This window comes from Desmodus rotundus, chromosome 10 (assembly GCF_022682495.2).
Source record: "Desmodus rotundus isolate HL8 chromosome 10, HLdesRot8A.1, whole genome shotgun sequence".
NCBI lineage: Eukaryota > Metazoa > Chordata > Mammalia > Chiroptera > Phyllostomidae > Desmodus > Desmodus rotundus.
The window spans coordinates 85,263,405-85,276,192 of NC_071396.1; the positions used below are offsets into that span (position 1 = coordinate 85,263,405).

At 40.6% G+C, this 12,788-nt stretch overlaps 1 protein-coding gene across 17 annotated transcripts in view; it reads left to right on the forward strand.

Annotated features, from left to right (window-relative positions):
* DTNA (dystrobrevin alpha) overlaps positions 1-12,788 on the forward strand; it is a 348,472-nt gene that overhangs the window by 228,702 nt on the left and 106,982 nt on the right. For all 17 annotated transcript variants that reach the window (XM_053913096.1, XM_053913090.1, XM_045187823.3 and 14 more), the window contains one exon: positions 9,402-9,482. In XM_053913096.1, the coding sequence (XP_053769071.1) occupies positions 9,402-9,482 (81 nt within the window). The remainder of the gene's footprint in view (positions 1-9,401; positions 9,483-12,788) is intronic.

Consider the following 12,788-nt stretch of genomic DNA (forward strand, 5'->3'; position numbering starts at 1 on the left):
CAGTGGAGAACCTGTTAAATAAAGGCTATTGCTTTATGTAAATACATGGTTGCTCTGTGAATAATTGGTTGGTAGCGGCTCCCTTATAGACCATGTTTCTTACTCACGAGGAGGAAGAACACTTGACATTGGGAGGAAAACACACATCTCAAATTAAATGTTATAAAGAAAAGAGTACAATCCTCTTATTGTCTTTTTAGCTCTTTTTCCCCCCGTATAAGAATGAAGATGAGCAGAAGTGAGTTGTAAGCCTTTTTCCCGGCGAAGGCAGTAGACAAAATTAGGTTTCCACTGAAGATTGGAACTGATCGGCAAGAATGAGGGTTAGCACAGATAAATGAAAGTCCTAGATAATAAGGTTCATATTTTCCTTTATCATTTCCCAATAATCTGGTGGCACCAAGGCAGTGCTAGAACTAACAAAGAAGAAAAAAATTAAAATTGGTGTGGGGAATCTCAATCATGCTCCTTGCATTTTTCACTTTTAGAAACATGTTTAGCCCTGGCTGGTGTAGTTCAGTGGACTGAGTGCAGTCCTGTGAACCAAAGGGTCACCAGTTCGATTCCCAGTCAGGGCACATGCCTGGGTTGTGGTCTAGGTCCCCAGTAGGGGGCATGCTAGAGGCAACCACACATTGATGAAAGAAAGTCTAAAGTGCCTGTGAGGGTTTCAGCCATGACCTTCCAATTTCCTAGGCCATATTTGGTACTGTATCTTCATTCTGTCAAGGTCACCTGGAACTATGACCTTGTTAAGGCAAATCTAACAGAGCAAGGAATCTCGTTACTACCTGCCAATGGAAACAAAATATAAAGCAGCGCAGATATCCTTCCATATCATAAGTTCTGAGACTGGAAAGGCAAGAGCCACGTACATCATGGGCCAGTGTTTCAACAAAAAAAAAGAAAAAAAAATTTAACATTAAAAGCAGTAAAGTCTTAGGGGAAATGTTTAAATTTATCATTGTTACATTAAAGACTACATCAGCTAACACACTTAAAAATTATAAAGCTGTGATTATTTAATGATCTTTAAATACTTACTTAGTTTAAGAACATGATCTGAGGTGCAGTGCCTAGCACAGACAAATACATATGTCACACATGTTTTTTGAATTAACATTGTCAAGTCACAGAAAGATCAACATAAGTTTTACAGCCACAGAAAGAGAGAGCTCTAAATTTTTCAAGTTAGAGAGACTTAGGAAAATTGTATGTTTATTTTCCAAGTTGTTACTTTATCTTTTATAGGAACTTCTTAAGGTTGTTTTGTACTTTACTAAATCATGTTATGAGTTCTCCTGATTAATGAATAGTTAAAAGCACACAAATATGTGTCTTTCTTCCTTGAGTAATAGACTGCGATTTTGGCCAAAAACAGGTAAACACGTCTGATCTTGACAATCCATTAGTGTTTAAACCAACACCAAGTAAACTATGTCCAGAGTAAGTAGGGTTCTGCCAGATAAAACAATTGGCTGGTTTCGAGAGGAGGAATTGATTTTGATAGATAGACTGTCACACAAAAGAGAAAGGTAATCTCATTCAGAATGTGTTAAATAGTTGAAAAATATATGGGTTACCTCAGCTCTACCAGCAGAACATCCAAGAAAGACAAGGAAACTACTATCAGAGAAGACTGACATAGAAACTTGGCAAGTAACTTCTTCCAAGAATTATGATGCCTAGAGAAGAAGCTTGAAAAGGAGGAACTTGTAAGTCTAGTCAACTAAGTATTCTCTAGAAATATTTTTTTCAAAAACAGCAAAAGAAAGTGCCAAAAAGATTCTTTGTTTTGGAAATTACAAATGTCAAAGAAAAATTGTGTGTGAAGGAGTTAAGAAGGCAAGGAAGACTTTATTCAAGACTATTGTGCCCTAGCTGATGTAGCTCAGTGGAATGAGTGTGGGCTGTGAACCAAGGGTCACCAGTTCGATTCCCAGTCAGGGCACATGCCTGGGTTGTGGTCTAGGTCCCCAGTAGGGGCTGCTCAAGAAGCAACCACACATTGATGTTTCCCTCTCTTTTTCCCTCCTTTCCCCTCTCTAAAAATAAATAAATATAATCTTTTTTAAAAAGACTATTGCAACAAGGGAGAGAAATTGAACGCAAATCCACAGGAACAAAAAGCAGGAGGGTGTTTGAGGATGGGGGGCGGGGGGGGATGTTTGAGCTAATGTAGAAATATTGAAGGACATTAGTGGGAAAGTTGGTCAATTGTGTTTGCTAATTGTCACAATTAGAAAGTTAGTCTTCTGCTCTCCCACAAGGATTGGGAGAGCTCCTTCAGTTATTACATTGCAAAGGGATGGCTCCCAGGGTCTTGTAAAGGCTATTCCTGGTATGTAAAACTGTCCAGAAACTGGGAGATTTATATCTCAATGAGGCAGATAAGGAATTTACAATGGAAAGTTTTCTAAAGTAAATGTTCTAAGAAAAGGGAGTTTAGAGGCCTGAGTCAGGAAGAAGCCTGACTCAAGTTTAGTGAAGTTGAGGGGCACATTAAGTCATACTAGCTTTATAAATGCCAAGAACAGAAAATAACAATTAATAAGAACAACTGATAAGAGATTTTGGTAAATTCAGGTGATCGCGGCACATGTGCATTAGACATTTGCACTGAGCTTATAACCACAAAGCGAAAGTAGAAAGAAACAGCACAGAAATGAAATTAAGTGTAACATGGACTCACAAATGCGCAAAAAAGACTAGCCTTTCATAAAGAACAACAACAACAACAACGGCAACTCCATGGCTACCCACTTTGATTAAAGAAATCCTGGGCAAGTTCCCCTGAACCAAAAAGCACCTTCAGTATAATGTCCTAATTATCCATTTATCTAGAACTTGGATTAAAGCTGAAAAGACTGGTTAAATGTAAATGTCATCCTCACCTTGGCCTTTCCAGTCATTGAACAAACTCATCAGCTCAAACAAGTTTACCACACTGGATTTTAGCAGAATAAACAGTTTGTTCTTGGAATTAAAGTCACCTTCTCTGTGTTCCTGCTCTCGGCACATATGTCCTTGTGAACATACCTAGGTCACTCACTGTCATGAACTCCTCCTTAGGGACAGACCCCAGACCCCACCTTCAAATCCATTTGCTTCAGATGCTGAATCAGTGTTGGTTCAAAAGCCTCCAGGGCACAGGATAGGTAGGTTTTAATGACAGGAAAGTAAATGGTTGGAAAACACTCTTTCATAACTTGGAAGGCTACCTAACAGGTGGAGAATGGTCTTGGGGAGAAAGCAGAGTGGCCTCTCAGTGAAGGGGGGACCAGAAATCAAAGGAAGGAAATGTAGGTCCTCAACGAGCACTGTTGGATCCTTTGAAGGCAGTCTCTCCTCAGAACGTTTACTGCAGTCAGCTGGTAAATAGCTGGAATGGAAACCAGAGCATGATTTTGCAATGCTCGCTATGAGTTTTAGGAAAACTGACTTCAAAAATTCAGAAAAAATTACATGAATGGGCCCCCGACCATAGGCCACTGTGGATACAGTGACTATTTTTACTTGCTTCTTCATCTCCTATGCTTTTCAGCCTCTTTAAGTCGTTGACACCATGGGTCACTGTCCTGCAAATTCTCTCTTCTGTCACCACCCCCTGGTCTGGTCCTTTGCTTTTTCTGACCACTGTACTTGGTTGTGTTTTGTTTGTTTGTTTGTTTGTTTTTGTTTTTGTTTTTTGGCTCTTAGTACCCTCCAAACCCCCCCGAAGTCAGATTTTACCGAAGTTTTGTTCTTGACCAATTATTTTGATATACAATTTGACTTTCTTTCAAGGCTTCACCATCGTTATGGCTCTCAAATGTCCAAGAATTCATTTAAAACTGCCTCTGATATCCTCTTGAACCAGTGTATCCAGAGAAGTCAGCATATAAACTCAGTCCATGTCCCTCCAGCCTTGCTTCCTCGCAGTCAAAGCTTATACTGATGAAGCAGCTCAAAGTGGGCTCACCATTAACTAACTCATCACAAAGAAGCCAGTGTCGCTGCCCAGGGTTCTGCTTGCCTGTGGTTTCAAAGCCATGCAGTTTTGAAACGACGACCAAACAGCTAGGCACTGATGACAAGTGGAGAGGAAGCCACTACCCACTGTGTGCCTCATCCGGACAGCTAGAATGTGGCACACCCTTACCTGTGCACACAGTGTCCTCTTGGGAAAATATTTCCAGTCTTGGCCCAGTTAAGACACACTGCTACATTTTATACATTTGTTAATAATTCCTAGAATGTATTCCATACTCAGGACTTCCATATCCATTCCCACATATCCAATTGCCACTGGATAGCTTCGCTTGGACCTCCCACAGGCAACTCACTCTGTTTAAGCACAAAATTAAACCCTTCGCCTTCACTCATCCTCACTCCTGCTCCTCCCTGTTCATACATACCTTAACTCACTGACGGCCGCCCCATCCCACTGAGTTGTCTAAGGTAGAAATTTGAGCATTATCTTTGATGCCGAACTTCTTTAAACCTCTCCCTCCAAACCCTCTCTCTCACCTACACACGCACATACGCAGTCGGTCATCAACCAAGAGAGTGTTCAGACACAAGGCTCATGAGCTTCATCCTTATTCTGTAAATATTTGTTGAATGACTTTTAAAAATGAATGAAATATTTAAGAATCTGAATAACTATATAAAAGGTTTTATAATGAACTATCAAAACATAGAAGGCAAAGTATACATGATTTGTGTTAACTGCCCAGAGTGTAATGAGGCTAAAGCCAAAAATTAGGTAAGACTGCATAGGTGGTTAGGTAGATGGATGGATACATGAATGGAGGAAACAATTTGGGGGAAGGGGGATAGGGGTTGAGGAGAAACAGGAAAAAGGATAGCAGTAGAAAGGGAAGAGAAAAAATCTTGAAAAAAAGAGCTAAATGCAACTTCATAAATTCAAAAATTTTTTTAAAGTGCAATGCCTGACTGTTTAGTCTGGGGCACTGATCTCTTTTTTCCAGGTTGTCAAATTAAAAAATGACAATAGCCAGCACAACAGCCATCTGGTGTGAATGAATCAAAATTATACCTATTTTTCGTCAGATTGGCAAAAAATATATTTTGTGGTGTGCCACAGAATTTTAGTAATTCGTGCGTGTGCCGTGAGATGAACACTGTTGAAAGTCACGTCCTAACTGTATCTTTGCTTTCATCTTTATCACTCTCTTCCAACTCTGACATGGACCTGAGAGGTTTGAGAAAACGGCGCAAGAGCGTCAAGTTGCCTTACGTGAATTAGCTTTAAATTTGTATTATGAAAAGTTCAAATATAAATAAAAGTACAAGAAAATAGCATTCATCTCTACCTTTAATTATTTACCCTCAGGCTCTACTGTATGATTATGAAGCAAATCTCAGGAATTATTTAAATGGGTTGAACCTTCATGTTTTAAAGAATTATATACCAGTACCATAATAATAATGGGAAAAAACACTATCTATGACTTTGAGAAGTAATGAAGAGAACATTGCAAAAAATAAAAGGAAAAGACTATACTCATTTTTAACTAAAGAGGAGAATATAGATTCTTGGGAGTCTGTGGGATGAATTTCATGCAGGTTTCCTGACAAAATGGATTTTTTTCCAGATTATAAACAAAGATAGTGGTAACCCTAGCCATTTCACCATTCTAAGAGTAAGGATTGCTCTACTGACTTCTCTTCCTTATTTATTTATTCAAATTTCATCTTTTTTATAGAAGAATTAAGTCAGCCAATTTCCCTTTCTAATAAGGCTGCTAGACTGTTAGCTCAGGAAACTATCATAGGATAAAAATCAACCTTAATCTCAGCATTATGCTAACAAAGTCTGTTAGATTGTGCAGGTGTAGGAGAGACCTGGGCTGGGTCACCATGCAGTTAGGCGACTGACAGGTAGCATTGTGACCACGTCTACAGGATAAGTAACGGGGCGATGACTCAGGGACGGCCTCTGCTTGTGTACTGGGGGCCTCTGGTTGTAGCCCTGTTCCGGTCCTGGGTTCTAAGCAATAACCTGGACACAGAAGACATGCAACTCTTCCCAGGTACACTATCGATTTATAGACCTTCCAGAAGAAACCACACACATATAACTGAATTAAATCCATGGTTTATTGAGGCAGAAACAAAGAAATGTATTTTAAACAGGGGAATAAACAGAGCAGGTGCCTGCACACCATGTGTCAGGTCAGGGTTTGTTGTGTGTGTGTTTGCTCCCAGAACCCAGTACGGATCTGTGGTTGCCACTCACAGCGCACTCACTTGTCTGTGCAAGGCAGTGTGCTGCTGTATCTGAAAAGCTAAATTTCATCGGCCACCACATCCCTTTTAATATTGAGGGCTTACATCCTCAATCAGGAAGAGCTTACACAAATAGAAAACACCGACAGACCTCCAGACCTCTTCCTGATTCTTAAATAAAACAGAGGGTCCATTAAGTGCACATCGTGGCCTCCCTTTTCACTGCTCCTGGAGAGGTGTGCCTTTGCCAAATTACCGCCAGGACCTCTGTGAGGGGGAAGGGCAGAGGAGTCAGGTTTTCTCTTCTCAGAGGCTCAGATCCTGGTGGAACTCAGACATTTAGTTGTGTTCTGCTTTGTAGTCCTGTTATACCTGGGGCTTCAATCATTATTCTTGAAAATCCTACACAAATAAACTATGTGTCTAATATCTTCTTCTAAAGGATTATTTACAAGTATTGAGACTCTTCTGATTGTTGAGCCAAGCTCGGCATTAATAAAATGACACCCTCATCCAGGGGAAAAGGCAAATGTAATGTTCAGGTATTTCTGCCAGATGCTGTCTGGTTATCCGCATCCCGGGGTGTTCATTTCCCACGTATGCCTCTCAGACTTACAGAGGACCTGAACCTGGGGAGCCCCTTTGAAATGCCAGTGACAAAATCCAAACTTAAAAAATAATCAGAATGGGTAGAAGCCTGAGCTAAAAATTAAAAGAAACTAACCAGATAAGTATGAAATCCTACCTTTCACCCCCAAATAAACATTAAAATAGAAAATAGAAAAAAGTCTGACTTAACAAAGTATGATTTTTTAAATTGGCTTCTTAGGGAACTACAAGCTTAATAAGAGTCCAGAGAGTGGAACTGCACGAGCAAATGTCCTTATCAAAGTGAAAGTAGTCGCTTTCTATGTATTCTGTACAGGTGGGGCACTGTCTGTGGCAATTGGGTTGATCTTCTGTATCTCATTTCAAGGAGATATTAGCCAGGGGTGGAGCAGGATGACTAGAACGGTTAGGGTCTCAAGTCCTCGCATGATAATAATGAGAATGATAATAGCTGTGTCCCTGTGCTGAAGCCTTATTGTGTGCCATGCTCCGTGGTGGACCTCGTACTTGAAATGGCTGTGCAGGTGAGCCTCTTTGACCTAAAACCTCAAGGAGAAGCTACCTTCCAGCCAAACTCTACACTCGCGATAACAGGGACTTCTGTACATGATCTTCAGATGGTAATGAAGATGCTAATAATGACAATAGCAGCTTTCTGATGTTTGGGAAATAAATTATCAAGTGCCAGGGAGAAAAGATGGCGTGGTTCCAGAAGGGAAACTAGGTCAAATGGATTGAAGTAACAGAGAGGCAAGTTAAAACTCAAATATAAAAAAGAAATTTCTATTACTCGTTCTTGCTCAGAGATGGCACGGGAAGCCTTTTAAGGAGGCCCATCCGCTTGCCGTTAAGTGCTCACTATGTACCAACTACCAAGGTGACCAGCCGATAAAATTGATGTCATCCCCATTTTACACATGAGGAAATTGGACCCCAGATAAAAACTTGTCAAAGTTTATACAAGTCCATTTATTTTTCACTGTGTTATGTTATAATCATCCCTATCATTGCAAATAATCCTACGTGGCCATTGGTTAAAAGGTCAACCTCTTGAGAACATGTTTAAGAGAATGCCTCTGTTGGGTAAAGTCCTTGCCTCGTTGACCTTTCACGTACTCAGTATCATTGAACCTGTTTGCCAAGTAATGAACCTTTACAAGAATTAATGTTAAGTAATGGAGGAGTATTGATAGTATTTTTAAATTAATCCAAAGAGATCAGTTTGAGTTGAGAGAATGCTAAACACTCTCCGTGAGGACACTTGTTCATTTATCCTGAGTTTCATTAGAAGAGCGCTTAATTGGCCTCCTAATGTACTTACTTTCAGGCCAGTGCATTTACTTGCTACCCTAACTATTATATTCCAAAGCATTTATGTAGCACTTTTACTGGTTAAGAGAAAGTTCAATACATGTCAAAATATGGGAAGGGTTAGGGTGGTGGGGAAGGGTGGGGAGAAAAGGCAGAAAACCGTATTTGAACAACAATGAAAAATGTTTTAAAAAGTACATATCAAAATAAAGCTAAGTGCCTTTATATCTGTTATGAACCATAAACAAGGGCTTCAAGAGAGCCAAAAATTTAGAAGCAGCCCTGGTTTCAGGTTCTCTGATATTTCTTGAAAGTCAGATGTGTCCTAGACACAATCTAAAGTATAACCCATTCAGAGGAAACTCAGGTTCTGTAACGAGCAGCCCACCTGCAGGGAAGAGGTTCTGGGGTAGAGTCGTGGGAACTATGGCTGGGTACATGGGATGGGAAGAGCCTACAGAGGAGCTTGCACTCTGAGCAAAGAACATTCAGACTTGGTGCCGTGAGCACGGTAAGCCATGCTGGATTCCTGAGTGGACTAGGGAAAGTAGCTCAAAAATATGGGGAACATGTTCCTCTTTGTTAGGAAGGAGATGGAAGCCACAGTGTAAGAGTTGCGGTTGTTCTCATAAAGGAGCCTTCTCTGAGGTTGACAGGAAAGATTGCAGGTGAGATACTAGTCATAATAGTGAATTCCCACATCGCACTGACTGTGTGCAGGGCAGCGTGCTCGGTGCTTTGGGTATAGTCATTCATTTATCCTTCCACCCCTATGAAGTAACTAGTAGTAGCAGTATCATTCCTATCTTCCAGATGAGAAAACTAGGACTTCTAAAAGCAACTGGCCTCTGGGCAGGCAGAAAAAATGCCGAACATCCAGCACGAGCTCACCTCACAGCCCTGTTCTAATGACCGATGACTGCATTTAAGATGATTATTTGATGATGTTATAAGTCACGGCTTGAGCATTTTGTTCTCCAAAGTGGCAGACACCACGGGGCTGAGGTCGTGTTTCTTGGCCCATGAACATGGTTGGCAATCTGACCTTCAGCGTTGATTACATGTGCCCTCTTCCCCCAGAACCTGAGGGATATGGGACAGGCCCTTCAAGTCTTAGAGTTATATTTATATTCTAATTAAAATGAAATTGAGAGTATGGGTTGTATTTATAGTGGTTCATTTATAAATGTTATCAATTCCTTTCTACACACATGGCATACCAATACCATATGTATACATCCCCCCAGGAGCTCAAGATCTGGATCGTATCCGACTCTCCACCTACAGAACAGCATGCAAGCTTCGGTTTGTTCAGAAGAAATGCAATTGTAAGTATGCCAGTTGTTTGGACTAATTACTCTCGTGTATCCTGTAAGTTTACATTTGTTACTTTGTTTATTAAAACTAGGTTTTCTTGAAAGAATTGACAAAAATATGTTTACACAACACGGAAAAGTGTATTATGATATACAAATGGTAGCGAGACTATTCCTAAGTAATTCTGAAGGCTGAATTACTCTAGACCATTCAAGTCTTCCAGGCTGCCATTGGAATGGTTTAAAACTGGATGGACGGTTTCCTTCTTTTCTCTAGCCTTGGTGGTGTAAATGCGGTGCCATCAAAATGGTTTCCAAGAACTTTATAAAACATCAAACTTTGAGTCCTCCTTATATTTGTGTTTCCTTTACGAGCATAGGAAAGTGTTTATAAGCTCCTAGAAAACAATCTAGTTTCTTTCTGAAACTAGAAAATTAATCCTTTGTATTAAAATATTAACTATAGTTGCCTGCGTCAGACAACAGCAAGAGACAAAAATACCTAAAGAAACAAAGGAACTTGCTTCAGCTTTTTCCCAAATTAAGTTTCCCCAAATCAAAATGTAAGCAACAAGTTAGATCACTAATCACAGCGAGCAGATTCGCACTCCCTGCTGGGGCAGTGCCTCCGCCATCTTACCACATGCATCATCTCTTGGGAAAAAAATGTTACTGTTTTAAAAACAAACTGCTGTAAAAAATTAAAAACTCTTCTCATTTTCTAATTAGTATTGGATGCATTAAAAAATGAAAACCATAATGTTTTTCTGAGCACACACACACAGCTCTTGATTAACTCCCATGAGGATTAACCACTGGGTGAACGTGGAAACCAGCCGGGCCTACATCTCTGCCTGCCCAGAGTTTCCAGCAGACGTTTACTGGGGCACAGGCAGGCCACCCCAGCCCCACGCTTCTAGGCACGTAGCTAATCATGACTCTGGGTGTGGGCAGTGTGCATCTATTCCTCATGTTGCTCATCTGCAGCTGTGCTCCAGCCCCAGCAGAATGGGGCTGAAGTCCAGGGCAGGAGAAGAATGGAGAAAAAACGTAGGATGGTCCGACATCAAAGACATGTTTTGACTCCTCGCAGAAAGCAAAACCAGTGCCCCTCTCCCCAAAAAGCAGTGAGAGAACCACTGTGGATGTGGGAAGGAATCTGTGGTTGGACTTGCAGTCCTGGGTATTTCCAGGCCTGGTGTTAAAGGGCAAGGAAAATGCTCCCACAGAAGCAAAGCTGTCCCTCCCCCTCAACCTCATCATCCGTATTCAGACAGAAAGAAGAATCTCCATGTTTTCAGCAATGAAAAAGTGATGGGGTTCTCCCCCACTTTTTAAAACTCATTGCCAACAGCCCTTCAAATAGAAGGGAGAGGAGGGGGAACAGGAACAGGAGTCCGGTCTCCTAAAAGCATAGCCAAGCAGCGACCTCCTTAGGCTACTTTCAGTAGATGTAGAGAGTTTCAAAATTGCAAAATGACATTACAAAATGGTAAGGATGGATAGATAAATAAATAAATACATGAAGGGAAGGGAAGGGAAGGGAAGGGAAGGGAATTAAAAAGACTCCTCGTGATTTTTCAGCCCCGCACCAGCACTACCCTTCTCTGGGTTCAGCAACCTACAGATCACATTGCATTCCTCCTGCTCTCTGATAAAGGCCCTTCCTCCTTCTCGGGCATCTCTTTTTTCCTCTTCCTATTCTTTTGTGGCCCTCGTCCTTACCCTACATACAGAATTGTGGCATAGTCACACTGGCCTTCTTGGAAAACAGTAGGGAAAACACTTACTATCCTGAAAAATAGTGATAGCCCACCCCTGAGTAAAAAGAGAAACTTCACACCTGTCCAGCAGGCCTCAGTGTTTCCATTCATTTACCTCTGAATTTAGTAAACTTAAAACGAAAACCTACTCTATGTTTGGCACTGTGCTAGGTACCAGGGACAGAGCGATAGTAAATAAGATGCAATCCCAACCTTGAACCTTTGCCTGAAGTCTGTGTGGGTAGATGGACTTGTAAAGAGACTTATAAAACAGCGTGGACGTGCAATTACAGGAATGTGTACATGGCGTTGTGAGAGCACCAAGGAGGCTGCGCCCTGACCTGGGCGTGGGGGTCGCTGAGAGGACTTTCCCACACAGGGAGGTAACTCGGCTGAGGCTTAAAGAATCAGTAGACAGTAAGCAGAGAAGTATTATTTGCTTTACAATGTCTTTTACAAATTTTGCACACTTTAGGATGAGAAAAGATATTATATTCTATACAAACCAGACACTAAGGCTCAAAAAGAAATATAAGCGTATCTTTTAATGCTCTGCTAAAATTAAGCTTCTTTTCCAAATTGTTTCTACATTGATCAGAAGTGTGAAATGCAAAGACTATCTGTGTTTGCTGAGTTTTCCTTCCCGACAGTAAATATAACAGTTGTGATGCTGAGACACTTGCTAAATGCCAACACATTTGAGCCCGGCTCATTTTAATCGAAGTTAGAGCCTTTCTTTTAGGAAGGGAACCAGGAGCGCTGGTATTCATGTGACATAGTATTTGCCAATATTAAATACCCCTGTATTACAAGAAGATAATTTTTGTCTGTAATAAAACCCAGCCCAAAATAAATCGTGGTACCTTATAATGGAATTTTACTCTACAGTAACAGAAATAAGAATCCATATTGTATATTTGTAACTGCATTGCTTTATTGGAAACTCTTATGTAGTGTTTACTTCATAGAAATTGATAGACCTTAACTGCAAATGGGTTGTTTATTTTTAGGCCCAGACATTACTAACAGGTAAAATTTACTTTGTGTATTACCAGAACTACACTTAAAAACTATGTAATGGAGGAAAGAACATAAAAACTGACACTTGTAAAGTCATCATCTTGAAAAAATATTGTCTGGATACAGCATAGAGAATACAGATTTTTAGGAGATTTCTTTCTTGTCTAAATTTAAAGATCAGAAGTGTTCGTTAATTCCCCATATTTCCTTCCCCACAGCCCTTGCTTGCTCTGTTTATGGTTTCCCATCTAGAGCATTGGTCCCTATCCCTGACGTCCCTATTCATTACCTCTAATGTGATTCCTCGTTGATCCTGAGAAACACTGATTCCCAGCGTTCTAAAAAGTCTTTCTGTCTGAGGCCAGAACACTGTGGCCCACGGACTAAGTGGGCCCAGCACCTGTTTTGTGTACACTGAACTAAGAATACTTTTTACAGATGAGGATTTGTAACCTATTTGAAAATAGGTAAAGGGAACACTAATTTGTAACCCCAATTAAGCAAAATGTTTTTCTCTCAAAAAAAAAATTCCAAT